At 46.1% G+C, this 16408-nt stretch overlaps 1 protein-coding gene across 4 annotated transcripts; it reads right to left on the bottom strand.

The window, feature by feature from the left end:
• Window positions 1-1566: 1566 nt before the first annotated feature.
• Window positions 1567-8813, bottom strand: Ngdn (neuroguidin). 4 transcript variants are annotated; one of them, XR_015638005.1, is made up of 12 exons: window positions 8751-8784; window positions 8133-8192; window positions 7423-7494; window positions 4392-4529; window positions 4113-4197; window positions 3983-4035; window positions 3521-3644; window positions 3259-3427; window positions 2371-2527; window positions 2183-2240; window positions 1979-2063; window positions 1666-1789 (listed from the first exon to the last, which is right to left on the bottom strand). XR_015638005.1 is itself a non-coding variant. In NM_001107263.1 (11 exons), the coding sequence occupies exons 1-11, from the start codon at window positions 8760-8762 to the stop codon at window positions 1770-1772; spliced, it is 948 nt and encodes a 315-aa protein (NP_001100733.1). In that variant the 5' UTR covers window positions 8763-8813; the 3' UTR covers window positions 1567-1769. The 4 variants fall into 4 exon arrangements, 2 of the variants coding, with proteins under 2 accessions (NP_001100733.1, XP_087441767.1); XR_015638006.1 differs by having other exon boundaries at window positions 8489-8775; NM_001107263.1 differs by lacking the exon at window positions 1979-2063 and having other exon boundaries at window positions 1567-1789; window positions 8751-8813.
• Window positions 8814-16408: the final 7595 nt, after the last annotated feature.

Below are 16408 nucleotides of genomic sequence, written 5' to 3'. Positions count from 1 at the left end.
CTGGCCTTTAGGAGGTGGAGGCAGGAGATCAAGAGATCAAGGTCATCCTCAATACCTAACAAATTCAAGACCAACCTACACTATCTTGAGTTCCTGTTTCAAAGGAGCGAAACTAGAAATAAATGCAAGTCTTTTTTTTTTTTTCCTGGAGCTGGGGACCGAACCCAGGGCCTTACGCTTGCTAGGCAAGCGCTTTACCACTGAGCTAAATCCCCAACCCAATGCAAGTCTTAATGTAGCATGAGTGTGATGGTTCTAACCCAGATGTATATGCCAAGCAAGCGCTCTGCTGCAGAGCTACGGCCAGACTCTAGTTGTTTCCCAGGCTGGCTTTGAACTCACTACACAGTGCAGACAGGCCTCCGCCTCCTTCCTGAGAGGCTAGAGTTGGCACATGCACCTCATCTAGCTTTCAAAGCCCACCTTAGCTAACATGTAGGTTGTTTAGATGGAAAGGCACGTGCTCTGAATCTGTCCTTAGTTCTTTGCTAGGACTCACTTGAGTAGTTATTACTACGAGGTCTTGGGGCACACGGAACCCCTCAGATTTACCCCAGACACAAGCGCATTCTGGGGTAAGCCACAGAAGCTGCCGAAGACTCCTTGATACAGAAGTAATCTTAAGAGATTCAGATACTCTTTGTTTTTAAATGTGTTTGCATAGGGTGATGTACACACGTACAGGTGTGCATTCGGAGGCCAAACAATGTGTGTATTCTGCTGTACACTGTCCCCTGCACTGCGCCTGGAGCTGAGCTGCCCACCACGGCCTCATCCATCCTCATCCCTGCCTGCCACAGTGCTGGGAGGCTAAAGTGTGTAGAGCCATGCCTAACTTCTTTTTATTACTCCTTTCAAATTTTGTGGGGAGGGGACACAGGCATGGGTCTTTTTAAAAACTGCCATGAGTTAAACCTCAGACCCAGCTTCTCACTTTATCCATTTGTTTGTGTTACCCACGGTTTATGGAGGTTTCACCAACAGAGGTTACTCTGCATTCGAGAGCTCAGCTGTGGACCCCAGCTTGGGTCTGCGGTTCCTGTAGGCTGCCCACTCCCCTAGCTGTCACACTAGCGATTCTGTGCCCTACTTGCTGGCATTCTTTTACGGCTTTTAAAAGGGCTGGACTCACAGGTAAACTGAGGTCTCGTGGAAGGAGTGGCAGAGAAGCCATGCCCCAAGCCTCCACAGACTCTGTCTGCCACTCAGCTGCTCTTCACAAATTCTTCCCAGGACTGACCACAGATCAGCTCTCACGAGCAGGAATTAGAAGAGATGAATCCAAAAAACGAGGGACAGAACCAACTGACTTTATAGCAAGCGACCACAGGTTTCCTGAGCCAGTAATGCCACCTGGTGGCCATGCTGGACAGATCAACAAAAGCTACAACCATGTGATTTTAGAATTCTAAACTCCAGTGGAGCGGTGGGACTAGGGCTAGGGAGGCCGATTACTCCATCCTGCCTCTGTATTTTGTATTTGTAAAATAATCAATTCCAAATTTCTAGGAAAAATATATTACCAAAAAAAAAAAAAAAAAAACCAACCCAAAAACTTGTCCTACATCTCCCAAAACATCGTCTTCCCCTTTCCACTAACTCTCCTTTTAGTGAATGCAGCCCCCATGCCCAGCAATTGCAATCATACAATGTATGGCAAAAATGTCTTTTATCATAAACAAAATCAATTTTATTTAGTAAAGCTCTTTCCACATTTCCAAGGCAAACGTCTACACACAGTGATGACCAAAAGTGCATGCATAAGCTCGTCACCAGCGCCTCCGAAAACCTGAAACGGAAGGAAACCGAGAATGAGGCAAAGAAGGGCCGGAACAGAGAAGAGCTCCAGGCTTGCCCTGAGGCTGGAGGCTTGCCCTGAGGCTGGAGGCTTGCCCTGAGGCAGCACTCTCTACCCTTCTGGACTCACAGGAGCATGAACACAGTTAGAGAGCAATCCCTTCAGGTGATGTTTTCATACCTCTATTTACAGACACTTGAAACATGAGTTGTGGGCCACTCAAGTATAATGCAGAGACTCCCTTGTGAGAGACACTGATTTCAAGCTTGGGAAATAAAGAGGAAAGGAAAAAAAAAAAGGCAACCTAAAGAGATCACTGAGTATCATGGAAGAGACAGACACAACCTGAGGCGGAAGTTCCTGAACGCCTACTGGTTCACTGACCTTTCTTCTTCCGACCTTTCTTAGGCATCTTCTTCCGCTTTTTAACAGGATTCTGGTCCTAGGGACAAACAGAAGTGAACAGAAAGTACTACGTCCTAAGAACCAGCACTCTCTCCTGAGCTCGCTGTACGAAGCCCACGTGTGGCTAACAGCATGACGGCTCCTGCTACCACTGTACCCACCCTTACCTCATCAAGATGAGCGGTGCCCCCTGTCAAAGCGCTGATGTCGCTGAAGTGTGTGAGGGAATGAAGCTGTGAGCTCATGGCACTCGCCCGCCTTCGCAGTCCTTTCTCTCGCTTGCTGACACTTAAGCGAACCATCATGCTCTCTTCATAGTTGATCCTGCCAGGAAAAGAGTTTGTAGAAGGTTCAGACAAGCATGAGGGAGACAACAGCCAGAACCTGGGCCCAGTACTTCCTCCTCCTCATGCAGAGTCCTCAGGACACTCGGATCAATACGTTCTTAGCTAAGGATATGTATGTGACATGTTCAATCCCCGACTTCCTCACTAAGATCCCTCATAGCTAGGGATTGATCTACATTGCAAACACAATGACCGTGTTATGAGAGAATTCTCACGAGCCGGCTCTGTGGCACAGGACTCCCCGATGGGCTCTTCTGAACAACCATCAGCCATAAAAGCTGCACCTAGCAACGCTTGTCTCCGGCTCATTGTCTACTGATCTGCCACAGAGAAACTCTGCAGCAACAGTCAAAACCTGTCTCTACTGCTTCCTACCCAAAGACCTGTGGCATTGATGGCAAAAGGCAGCCTATTAAAGCACCACCATGAAGAACTCAATATACTCTTCTCTACATAGCATTTACTTGAGCCTAAGTAGGCAGGAGAAAACAAAAACAATAAACGAAGATAATTATACAAAGTAAAAAAGGTTCTCCTCTACTTCTTATTGGTACTGCAACCTCACCAATGTTAAACTCCATCCCAAGCTCGTCAGTGCTCTCTCCCCATCACGCTGGTTTTCCTGTGCCAGACTTAACCACGTTCAGACGAAGCACGAGGGCAGCTCTCTACAGATTTGAGAGAATTTCTAAATGCAAGAACTCAGACCTGTGCTGATCCTCCTGACTCTGGCGGGTGACGTGAGGGTGTCGCACGTCACGGATCTCTTCCGGGGCATCTGAGTACTGCTCCTTCAGCTCACGGATGACGGAGCTGCTCAGCGCCCGTCTCTTGGCTTTCTCCAGACGCTTCTGTTCCCGCTCAGCTTCTGTCTCATCTGCGTGATAAAAACCCATACGGGTTATTCTAGAACAGGCAAAAGAAAACAGAAACAAAACTCCCACCAAGGAGGGACGGCCACAACTCCTACCATAATGTACCGGAACCAAGCGTGGTGGGACGTATTTCTTAGATGCGCCTTTTACAGATTTCTTCCCCGAGGCCTCAGACTGGTCCTCCTCTGCTTCATTTTCCTCCTCATCCTCAGAGCTCAACTACAAAAAACCCAAAATGATTCCTGCAAACTCAGGCAGGTTTAGGACAAGTGAGAGGACTCTCTTATAACACTGTCATTGTGTTTGCAATGCAGATTAATCCCTAGCAATGAGGGGTTTTTTGGGGGGAGGGAGGGAATATATTTTTCCTAGAAATTGGGAGTTGATTATTTTACAAATATAGAGAGGCAGGATGGAGCCTCCCTGGCACACCCTGAGGAGATGGAACCATGGGCGAGGGAAGAAAGCTTCACATGGAGGCACTCCCAGCCAGGAGCTGGAGAGGGTCCTGCCGAGCAGGGTCACCACAGGCTGGGCTCAGCCGACACGCGCCTTACCTTGCTCATCATATTGCTGGGGTGAGGCTTAAAACGAAGCGGGTCATTCTCACCTGAAACAGGAAATCCAAGTTTACAAGACTTGAACTCTGCGGTGACCCCACCACTCCCTGACAGCTCTCCCACTTACTGAGGCTGCCTGTCACTGCAGTCTTGACCAGTTTGTCAATTTGATATTTCAGCTTCTGGTCCAAAGGACGGAGTTTTTCTAAAACCTACAATGTGAGAATGTGAAAGGATTACACTTTCTTTCCCAAATCAGGCACACACGGGCATCCATGCCTTGTTCCGGATAAGACAACTGAAACATTCACAAATGAGCCAATGTGGATGAAAACGCCTCCCTACTTAGAAAGAAGACCACTCATTCCCACAAGAGCCCTGGAGTGCGAGCCTTAGAAAGTCATACCGTGCGAATCTCCACCAGCCTCAGAACTGCAGGGTGTCCCTGCAGAGAGCCCCCAGAGGCCTTGTCCAGGATGAGGTGGCTCAGGTCCATGAGGTACATGAGCAACAGCTGGTCTTTCACTTCCAAGAGGCTCAGACCCTGAGGTAAACAGTGAGAGACAGACTTAGTCTCAGCCAACGAATCAGGAGGAGCAGCTAAGGCAATACCGGGATCATGTCTTCCCCAGCCAGTCCATGTTACCCGAATCATCCCGTTACCTGCTGTGCCCACAATGCGAATGCTGTCAGTCACTTAGCAGTCACCCCAGCTCAATTGTCAGTTATTAGAGAGCTTTTGTTCCAGGAAAGGCCTATTTTCCATCCCCGACATATGCGTGAGAGCCGTGCCGAAAAGCAGCGCAAGGGCATAAAATGTGGAAAGGAAGATAAACCCTGGTGCTGTGCAGAAGACTGCAGACCACAGAGGGACACACACAGCACAGTCTCGACACCCATAGGAGGTCTTGAGACGCATTCCCATGGATATGGGCGGGTTCTCCAGAAGCATCCAAAGTCGCCCAACGACTAAGAGTGCTGCAGTCTCAGAGCTTCTGACATCTGAGTCCACGTGACTCTGAACGTGGACACCGTGCATATCAGCAGCACCCTTGGGCTTGTCTCATGGACAGGCCCTCCCAAGTTTTAACCATTTTAGATCTATCACAATATAGATAAGACAAGTGATTTATATACACTGATAGGGAACTAAAGGTCAATAGAAGTTGTAGAAAGTGGTTATAATACAGTTCCAGTGGGGCTGTGTGATACACACACCTTCTAAAAAATCTATCGTCATGGAAGACGTGAATGCATTTGTGAGCACACGCATCCAACCCCGAACACATAGAGGTCAGAGGGCACGGTGGAGCGGGTTTTCTTTTTCTACCATCAGGTGGGTTTCAGGGCTGAAACAAGTCTCAGGCTTGCACACACTGCCTCACTCCCTCAGCTGTCTTGCTAGCTGCACACTTTTATATGCAGGAAAAGCCCGAAGACAACACTCAATTAACTGTCTAGAAAGAGGAGGATACCAGGGAAACAGTGCTTGTATGATGAAAAAGTTCCTTTTGAACAAGCGGGTCACTCCAAAAGCAGAGTGCTCATCGGAAAACATGGAAGGATTCAATCCCTAACCCCAGTTGATACGTACACAGGTAAGAAATAAATTAAGCAAATACACCGACTTTCAAACAAAATACAGTAATAATTTGCAGTTATGAAATAAGAGAAAGTCTTGTGTCTGCACAAAATGATACCGACAGTCCACAGCTCTGGGAAAATGTATGTATGACGGGTTAAAAACTTTGGCCAAAAATTACACAGCAAAAATTCAAATGCTAGTCATACTCAGTGAAACTCCATGGCCTGAGTCCTGGGTATCTCTTAAACATGCTTAGCTCTTTATGTCAGCCCTACTGTACGTCCCAGGATGGGAAATGGAATTTAAAACTGCCAAGTTGAGTTTAAATTTTGATTTACCCATTTGGTAGTCAGATATTGGTTATGTCACTTAAACTTGAGACTGTAAACTTCTCATATGTAAAAAGTAACAGAATTCCAGCACTGCCCTAAGAATGTTTTGAAACAAGATAACAAGAAAGCACTTCTGTAACCTGTAAAGCACTTTATAAACGTCAAGGGTTGTCCTCTAATGACACAAATAATCCCCAAAATGTTCTAAAATATTTTTATTTTTTTTCTTTAAATTTTCATTTGAGAGGTAGCCTATTTCACTGCACATCAGAGAATCTAAAATCCTAGCCCTTGAAAGGTGGAAGAGTAAGGTCATAAGTTCAAGGCCAGCCTGTGTTTCATAGCATGCTCCTGTCTAAACAAACAAAACAAAATGAAAAGGGAAAAAAGGTTCAAGCAAGAGAAGAAGCTACTGCATCTCATTTTCAGATTCGTCATCTTCACAGTTTAGGATCTCAAATTAGGATGCATCTTTCAGTCAATGGCTTCTCATCACAGATTAGTGCCATTTTTATCCACAAGTGATGCACTCCAAAAGTGCCAACGAATGTTTGCAATGGCAGAGAACTGAATCCTAGATACACCGTTCTTCCTACGCACTTATACAAATGATAAACCATAATTTACAATCCTAGTGTAAGAGATTAACGGCAGCTAGCAATAGCGAGTAACTCAATTACACACTAAAATACACTATTTAAGGGGCTGGGGATTTAGCTCAGTGGTAGAGCGCTTACCTAGGAAGCGCAAGGCCCTGGGTTCGGTCCCCAGCTCCGAAAAAAAAAAATACACTATTTAAAACTTAAAGAGGTGGGCTAGAACTTTACAGTTATTATTTTCAGACTGCTGTTAACCTCAGGTAACTGAAGTGACAGAAAACAAAGCTGGGGACGTCTGTCTATAAAGCCACCTCGGCCCAAATTAACATCAAGACCACAAGAAAACAAAGGAGCAACTCCTCAGCTGTCCTACGTCGGAGTGACGGCTCCATTCTTATGTTTACCCACATCACACACACAACCAAAATGCATGTATATCCGTCCACAGAATCATCTACTCCCCCACAACACTGCAATAGTGAGTATCTCATATTTATTCTCAAAGTCCAGTTACTTTCTCTGCTTGGCTGGCATATCACTCCTGACTTCTGTAAAGTGGCTGCCACTATTCCTATCTAGCCCTCTGGTCTGCGTCCTTGCCCAAATCCTGTACAGAACCCACACATTACTCACATTTAGGTGAAGCTCTAACTCTCAGGACATTTACCACACAGCAAACCTACTAGAATAAAAACAAACCCAAACCACCAAGCACATCATATGAGGAGATATTCCCTTTTCAAGGTCCCCCCCACCTTTAAGATTTACTCTTATTTACGTGTTTGTACATATGCACACCATACATGTATGGGATCCCGTCATGTAGACCTGAGTGCTGGGAACCAAACCCAGGTTCCCTGGAAGGGTGGCAAGCTATCTTAACCACTGAGCTGGCCCTCCACCCTGATCGAGAACCCTTACCTTCTCTGTAGAATATGCTCCAGCTCGAACTTTTGCTGTCAGTGCTTGTACTTGTGCTGTCACAGCCATCACCTGAAATTAGCCACATTCAATCTGAACAGTTCACCCGACCACAAGCAATGTTTGGGAACAAGGAAGAAGAAACACTAGGTAATGCCACCTAAAAATCAACTGAAATGCTGTCGACGAACACCACGCTCCAAGAGGCAGAGAAAAACTTCATACTGCTTTCTAAAGCTGGGGGAGGGGATCATTAAGAAACCAAGAGAAGGGGATGAGGAGTGGGGCAGTGGTGATGAGGACTGTTCTGGAACGCATTATACAGATTGGGCTGACCTTGAACTCACTGGAGAGCCACCAGCCTCTGCCTCCCAAGTGCTGAGTTTAAAGGTGTGGGCCATTACAAAAACAAGGCTGAGGAGTGTAATTTTATCTGTACCAATAGGACTTAAAAAACATCAAACTATCTAAATGCATATTAAGTGGCACTTATAGCGATATGTCACTATTGCCAATCTGTTTTCTGTTATTTTTTTAGATAAAGGAGTTTGGGTATAACTTAAAAAAAAAGTTTTCTGGGGAGGGGGCTGCGATCAGGATGTTAAGTGAATGAATGGATAGATAGATAGATAGATGATTGATAGATAGATGAGAGAGAGAGAGAGAGAGAGAGAGAGAGAGAGAGAGAGATAAAAGGAGACAATACTCACCTGCTCCTGGAGATTTTTCAAAAGTGTTATCGAACTTGACACCTCTGATTCCAGCACCTCCTACAGATAGGGGACAGGTGAAGGGGTCAATTTCTTACTTTAGGTGTTGAAGATGGCAGAACGTATCGCCTATGAAACTCCCTCCTTTCCTTTAAAACACTCGAGCCTTTGGGTCGTTTTTCCTGAACAGGTATAGGCAGCCTCGGCTCAAAGCCAGTCTCCTCTCACCACACCCCCCAATTTACTGGAAAAGACCGGAGACTTGAGCGCCAAACCCCGCGGCTGTCTTTGCTCCGAGCCCCCGCCACACTGTACGTGACGCTATTTCTGCTAATGTTCTCGGAACATTCTCCCACCTTAAGGCCGGGTCACGAGGCTCTCCCAACAAAGCTCATTCTGAAGAGTAATTTTGGGGGTTTGGCCTCCTGTCCGGAACCAGCCAACATGCAGCGTCTCTCATCTAACATGTGCTATTGATTGTCAGGGCAGGCGCATCCCTTTAACAACTTTCATCACTACTCTTCCATGCTGCTAATTGTTTGCCTCGTTCCAAGGAGGCGAAAGGAAACAACCAGATATCCCTTCCTTTCCGGGAAGAAGCAACGAGACAGAACTCACCGGAGCCTCCATCTTCGCAAAGCCCACCCTTTCCGGGCCCGAACTTCCTGGGAGCTAACCTGAGTTCATAGTTTTGATAGACAATCACAATTTACAAATTTCAGCCAATGGAAATAAGAGATCTTTCATTTCCGCTAATCAGAAAGGCGGGACCTCATCTAGCCAATGGAATAAAGAAACTGCCTAAATGTGTCAGACGCAGAGGCGTGCTTAAAGCGTAAAGATGGGCGGCGACAGAAGCATGTGATTCGTGGTTTACAGAAAATGATTGATGCTACTCCCAATAACTACTGCATAAATGATGGATTGACAGCTAGAGAAACCAATAGAAAAAAGAAATTAGTTGTGCAGCCTGAGAGCTCATTGGCTCCCAGATGCCGCAGAGTCACAGTCTTCTCACAGGGTTTTCCGTGTAGTACCAAAACAGACCGCTGGGTGGCAGCTTCCGGCTATTCTCTGATGCAGTCGGGTTACTGGCCCGCCATTGCCCCTTGAACTTCCAAGTACCCCTTTCCTAGTCCTGTGACCGTCCTTGTACGACAATGGAGCCCTTTTCATCAGTGATTTGGATGGTTACGATAGAGGAGCCAGAAGCCACGATTCGGAAGCCGTCGGCCGCATCACTGGCCCACCCTCCTCGTGTACGCCGAGGATGCTGCGCAAAGGCCGCAGTGCGCCCAGCACTCGTCTCGTGGGAAAAATCGATAGGCGAGGAACCGGCTCAACCTGCGTGCATTCCTCACTGCTCCATTCGTCCACTGCAGAACTGGGTTAAAATCCAGGCTGTGCATATTTCCTTTATCCCCTTCATCTTTGCTCAGTATCGTCCAACACGCCCACTCCCTCGCCTCTCACGGTTTGTGGATTAGGTGGGAGTAACAACTCCCATCGTCCGTCTGCATTACACAATACAGCCTAGAAAGGTGGTGCTGGCTCGGATTTTCCTTGCGCAATAGAAGAGCAGACTTGAGACGGGAAATCTAAAGTGTGGCTTTGCCTTTAATCCTAGATCTCTTTAGTCAAGAGACATGCAGATCTCCAGGAGTTTGAAGCCAGTCTGGTCTACATTGTGAGATCTTGTCTCAATAAACAAAATGAAAAGAGAGCCAGAGCGATGGCTCAGTGGTCATGATGGCCAGCGTTCCATTCCCCGCACCCAGACAAGGCAGTTCACAACTACATTTAACTCCAGCCCCAGGGGGATTTTAGTTTCTTCTGACTTCCTTATAAACAGACAAAGGCATACAGAAAAGTAATTATATGTAACAAATGGGAGTTGGATCTCTTTCTACTATGTGAGTCCTGGAAATAGAACTCAGTTGGTCAAGCTGGTAGGCAAGCAAGTGCCATCTTGTCAGCACTTTCTGTGTATCAGGATTTGCTTGTGAAACCTCTGTTTTAACACTACTCTTCCTGACACAAACAAGATTTTGCTTTCTTTGGAACTTGAAGTTTGTCACGTGTTATGGACAAATGATTACAATATCTGAGAAAATAAATAAAACTGCATGTTATTTTATGTATATGAGTACACTGTCACTGTCTTCAGACACACCAGAAGAAGGCATTAAGTCCTATTACAGGGGCTGGAGAGATGGCTCAGTGGTTAAGAGCACTGACTGCTCTTCCAGAGGTCCTGAGTTCAGTTCCCAACACCTACATGACAGCATAGAACTGTCTGTAACTCCAGTTCTAGGGGATCTGATATCCTCACACCAACACATATTAGGTAAAGATAAAAAAAAAAAATGAAGAAGGGAAAAATAAAAAATACCAATCACCTCATATGTTACAGAAATATTAGAGCTAACAATACAATAAATCTTTATAAAGTTCTTTCAGATTCAACCAGCAAGCAAGAACACAAGATCATTAAATCTGTTTTGACTTTGGTTGTTTTCAACAGCACCACACGATGGTAAGTACTCAGAGCATTTACAAGTATATACTGAGCAAAGAAAAAAAAAAGCTTTCTTTTAGGAATACAAATTTAATGGCGATTTTAATTATTATCATTTTTACCATTTTTGAAAATTTCATGAGCACATATTTACATAATTTCACCCCATAGTCTCCCTCTTCCAACTGCTCCTGTGTCCACCCCTCTCCATTTCAACATCATGATCTCTTCTTGTTTTACACACACACTTGCACACGCACTTGCACATGCATGCACCTGTATGTAGATAGATAGATAGATAGATAGATAGATAGATAGATAGATAGATAGATAGATCTATATAAATGCAATGTGCTGAGTCCATTCAGTGTTGCATATGTGTTTAGGGATATGTTGTGCCGGTTAGTTTTTTTTTTATCAACGACACATAGGGTTATCTGGAAAGAGGAAGCCTCCATTAAGAAAATGCCTTCGTAAGATAGGCCTGCACTCAAGTCTGAATAATGAGAGACGTGGGAGTGGGGACATATCAGGTGGTCCTGGGTTATATAAGAAAACAAGATGGGGTTGGGGATTTAGCTCAGTGGTAGAGCGCTTGCCTAGCAACCGCAAGGCCCTGGGTTCGGTCCCCAGCTCCGAAAAAAGAAAAAAAAAAAAAAAAGAAAACAAGATGAACAAGCCACGAATCAAGCCAGTCCACATCATTCCTCCATAGTCTCTGTTCTAGTCCCTGCCTTCAGGTTCCTGCTTGAGTTCCTGCCCTAACTTCCCTCAGTGGTGCACTGTGACCTTAGAGTCCTGAGATGAAATAAACCATTTCTTCCCCTAGTTGCTGCTGGTCAAGGCGTTCATCACAGCAATAGGAAACAAACCAGAGCATGTGTGTTTCGGGGTGAGCACTTGGATTGAATAACCTGGTAACAATTGGTGTTGTCATCACTGGCCTTGTTTAGACAGCCATATTGTCAAGATTTCACAGTGCAGGGAACCTGTCAGGTGTAGAAGACACCATCTTCTAGCAAATGCCCTGGTCCAATGGCTCTTACCTTCTTCAATCTTCCAACCCCGTGCTGGCCAGCATCATGTCAACTTAACACAGGCTAGAGTCATCTGAAAGGAGGGAACTTCAGTGGAGAAAATGCCTCCCTAAGACCCAGCTGTAGGGCATTTTCTTAATTGGTGATTGATGTGGGAGGGCCCCGTCCATCCTGGGTGGTGCCATCCCTGGGCTGGTGGCTGGGTTTTGTAAGAAAACAGGTTGAGTAAGCTGTGATGAACAAGCCAGTAAGCAGCACCCCTCCATGGCCTCTGCACCAGCTCCTGCCTCCAGGTTCCTGCCCTGTTTGAGTTCCTGTCCTGACTTTCTTCAATGATGGGCTATGATGTGGAAGTGTAAGCCAAAATAAAAAAATAAAATAAAATAAAAAAAAGGAAGAAAGAAAAGAAAAAGTTCCTCCCACCTTGCTTTTGGCCATGATCTTTCATCCTAGCAACAGTAATCCTAACTAAGACACACCCCCTCTCCCCAGCTCTGGCCTTGGGTATGGGAGCTACACTGTAGATGTATCAGGTAGGATGGGGATCCACAGCTGTGCTCTGCATTAAAAAACAAGTATTTTTAATTTTAGAAACGGGTTGATTCTATATTGCTTCAAGTTCCTGGGCTCATGGTAGAGAAGCCTTCAATTAAAAGCATTTCCTTATGAATTTGGGAGCAGGACAAAGCCCAGAACAGCATTAATTAGGTATTATCTTAAATCTCTAAAGCTAAAGAAAAATCCATCCAAGTTTTGAAATTTTGAATCAGTTGAACTCTGACATTGTTAAAAAGTCCTAGATTTTATAGTGACTATTTGATGGCTTAAACTGAAGATCTTTTTTAAAATGTGTGTGTGTGTGTGTGTGTGTGTGTGTGTGTTATGTGCTTGTTTATCTGTGTAGCACATCTTTGCCTGATCCCCGAGGCGGCCAGAAGAGGGCACCAGATGCACTGGGACTGGAGTTATGAACAGTCGTGAGCTGCCTTGTGGGTGTAAGACTAAAGCATGCTAACTGCTGAGCCATCTCCTCAGCCCAGATTCTTCCTTTGTCATTCCTGCTGCTCCTGCTCCTCCTGCTGCTCCTGCTGCTCCTCCTCCTCCTTCTCCTCCAGCTCCTCCTCCTCCCCCTTCTCCTGCTCCTCCTGCTGCTCCTCCTCCTGCTCCTCCTCCTCCCCCTTCTCCTCCTCCTGCTCCTTCTCCTCCTGCTCCTCCTCCTCCCCCTTCTCCTCCTCCTCCTGCTCCTTCTCCTCCTGGTCCTCATCCTCCCCTCCTCCCCCTTCTCCTCCTCCTCCTGCTCCTTCTCCTCCTGGTCCTCATCCTCCCCTCCTCCCCCTTCTCCTCCTCCTGCTCCTTCTCCTCATCCTCCCCTCCTCCCCCTTCTCCTCCTCCTGCTCCTTCTCCTCCTGCTCCTCCTCCTCCCCCTTCTCCTCCTCCTGCTCCTTCTCCTCCTGCTCCTCCTCCTCCCCCTTCTCCTCCTCCTCCTGCTCCTTCTCCTCCTGGTCCTCATCCTCCCCTCCTCCCCCTTCTCCTGCTCCTCCTGCTCCTCCTTCTCTTCTTCCTCCTGCTCCTTCTCCTCCTGGTCCTCATCCTCCCCTCCTCCCCCTTCTCCTCCTCCTGCTCCTTCTCCTCCTGCTCCTCCTCCTCCCCCTTCTCCTCCTCCTCCTGCTCCTCCTCCTGGTCCTCATCCTCCCCTCCTCCCCCTTCTCCTGCTCCTCCTGCTCCTCCTTCTCTTCTTCCTCCTGCTCCTCCTCTTTTTTTTTTTTTTTTTTTTTTTGAGACAGGATCTCAAATGTATCCCTGAAACTCACTAAGTAGACCAGGCAGGCCTTGAACTCACAGAGATCCGTCTGCCTCTACTTCCTGAATGATGGGACTAAAGGCGTGTGGCACCACACCTGGCTTCAGTTTTTGATTTTTTTTTAAAGTCACTTTTTTTTTTTCTTTTTTCTTTTTTTCCGGAGCTGGGGACCGAACCCAGGGCCTTGCGCTTCCTAGGCAAGCGCTCTACCACTGAGCTAAATCCCCAGCCCCTTAAAGTCACTTTTTAGTCTTCTTATAACTTTCTGATAGAATTTCCGTAACTGAAATAGTTTCCTGGTTATGTTTGTCTTATTGTTTGAGACATGGTAGCATCATAGCCCAGGCTGGCCTTGAGCCCTTGATTCTGTAAACTCAGTCTCCTGAGTATATAGGCATACAATCCCACAACATGCCAGCTCAAATTACTTGTCTTGAGGCTTATTCTTTAACCTGCATATTATTTAGAGACATTCTATTTAATTGTCAAATATTCTGAAAACTTCCAGGAATCTTGCTGCTGTTAATTCCCCATTCAGTCCTCTGTGCTGCAAAGCAGTCACCCACGACCCCTTTTCTTTTTGATGGTCAGGTGCGTTTATATCGTCTTGATGCATGTTCTTCCTGAGTTTGAGTCAAATGTGTATGTTGTCATATGGATAGAGAAATTTTTACATGTCATTTAGGTCCAATCGATTGATTACTGTTCGGTTCAATTATGCTCTTGATGACCCTGCCTCTGAGATCATTTAGTAGAGGGGAGTTGAAGTCTTCAACCATGATAGTCGATTTATCTAGGTCTCCTTGCCCTTCTGTAACTTTTGCTTTCAACAGTCTGAGCCTTTCTCCTTAGGTGTTGATACAAGGACACACCTCTCATTTCGAAAGGAGCAAGAGAGATGGTTTAATCTGGAACCACCTATGGGTGGCTGCGGCCTGAGCACACGGATTCAGTTGCCCCAGTACTGGCTTTCAACATGGCAACAGTTGAAATTGTTCCAGTAACGGAACGAAAGGAAATCACAAATCAAGGCACTCTTAAATACATCGGTGACCATCCCGGAGGCGGTGACCAGCAAAGAAGCCTCTGCTTGAGTCATAGTCGCTATGGAATGTTCTTGCCTCTGGGTTGGTGGAAACTGTATATTCCACAAGGATGTCACCTAATAGTCACCAGGGTGCCAGGCCAGACACAGAGGGGGCTATAAATGGTTATTAATAGGGCTAATCATGCTAAGTTGGCTCTTTATCTGCAAATTCCAAATTCTTCCCAAACCCCGAAATTCTCATCAGTTAATCAGCCTAATAGAGTCTTTAACATAGGCAAAGCTTTTCCCTGGGACTTCAGTGCCAACAGCAGAAGTCTTCTGGGAGAATTGACCCCCTTACTACTTAATGCCACACTCAACCCCTGATCATTTTCCTTTCTTTAAGGTCCTTGTAATCTAAGATCAGTATGATTACTTCGTCCCTCTTTGGATCAGTATTGGTTGGTATGGTCTATTTTTCTTTACCCTGTTACTTTTTTTCCCCCTGCCTAAGCTGATCTTGAGTTCTGGATCTTTTCCCTCCTGTTTCTACCTCCTGAGTACCGGGAGTATTGGCATGTGCCATCCCACCCGTCTTTAATTGTGAATATATTTGTGTCTGTGTTTTTGTTTTCTTATTTGTTTTAAAGTTTATTTACATATTTATTTTGCATGTGTAGGTATTTTGTCTGCATGTCTGTCTGTGCACCATGTACAGTCAGTGTCCTTGGAGGCCAGAAGAGGGCATCGGATTGCCGGGAACTGGAGTTATAGATGGTTGTGAGCCCCCATCTGGAGCTAGGTGGGTGCTAGGTCCTCTGCAAGAGCAGCCAACGGTTGCAATCACCGAGCCATTGCTCCAGTGCCCCCTTTTAAAATGAGTTCCTTATAAATAGTATATATTGGAGGGTAGGGTTTCTCGATTCCCTTGATCTCTTTCTGTGTCTTGATAAAAGTCAGAGTTTCCAGAACCCTTTTTCTTAGTACTTTAATACTTTTTTCTCCTGTGTGTATGTGTGCATGTGTGCTTGTGTGAATGCATGTGCGGAGACCTGAGGTTTGTGGAGGCCTGAGGTTGACCTCTGGAATATTCCTTCATTGCCCTCCTCTGTGCTCATTGAGACAGGGTCTCCTAACTGAGCCCGGAGCTCACTTGCAGGGTCTCAATACAGACAGGCAGCTTGCTCCAGAAATCCTGTGTCCTGGCCTTTCAAACACTGGAGTAACCTGGGCCACCATACCCACTTGTGTTTACACATGGGATCTGGGGATTCAAGTTTCAGTCTTCATGCTTTTGAGGCATTGAACACCCCATCTGCCTGCCTCTGCCTTCCAAGTGCTGAGATTAAAGGCGTGTGCCACCACCGCTGGTCACCCCTTCCCTCACTTTTAAGGTTTTTGTGTAGTTTCCTCTCTTGATCTCTAGTCCTTGCTTTCTGATCCCCGAGCACTCAGGACATCTCCCGCGCCACCGTGCCTGGCACTTCAACCATCAGAGCACTGTACATAGTGTAACGCGCTTCTGCGGGTTGATGGTGTCGATGCTACAGTCTGGGCTGGGCTCTGAGACTACTTTTCTCTGAGTCCAAGTAACTCACCCACTCACATAGTACAGCTGGGACTTTTAATATTTGAAGCCTCTTCTCTTAGGCATTAAAACATTCTGCCTCATTCTAGTAGAAATCAGGGTGTCCCAGGTTCTGGGCTGGGGCTTAGAAATGCCAGAGAAGTAAACAGGAGTCAGAAAAACTAGGCAAGAAAAGGTATAAGGTATCTTGCAAGGGAAACAAAACTAGGGCTCAGACATTGGCTGTGATAGTCCTTCTTTAATCCCAGCACTAGGGAGGCAGAAGCAAAAGCAGGTAGAGCCCTGAATTCGAGACTAGCCTGGTC

This window comes from Rattus norvegicus, chromosome 15 (assembly GCF_021556685.1).
Source record: "Rattus norvegicus strain SHRSP/BbbUtx chromosome 15, alternate assembly SHRSP_T2T, whole genome shotgun sequence".
Taxonomy (NCBI): domain Eukaryota; kingdom Metazoa; phylum Chordata; class Mammalia; order Rodentia; family Muridae; genus Rattus; species Rattus norvegicus.
Note: the sequence above shows the minus strand (reverse complement) of the source record. Positions and strands in the feature narration are given on the sequence as shown.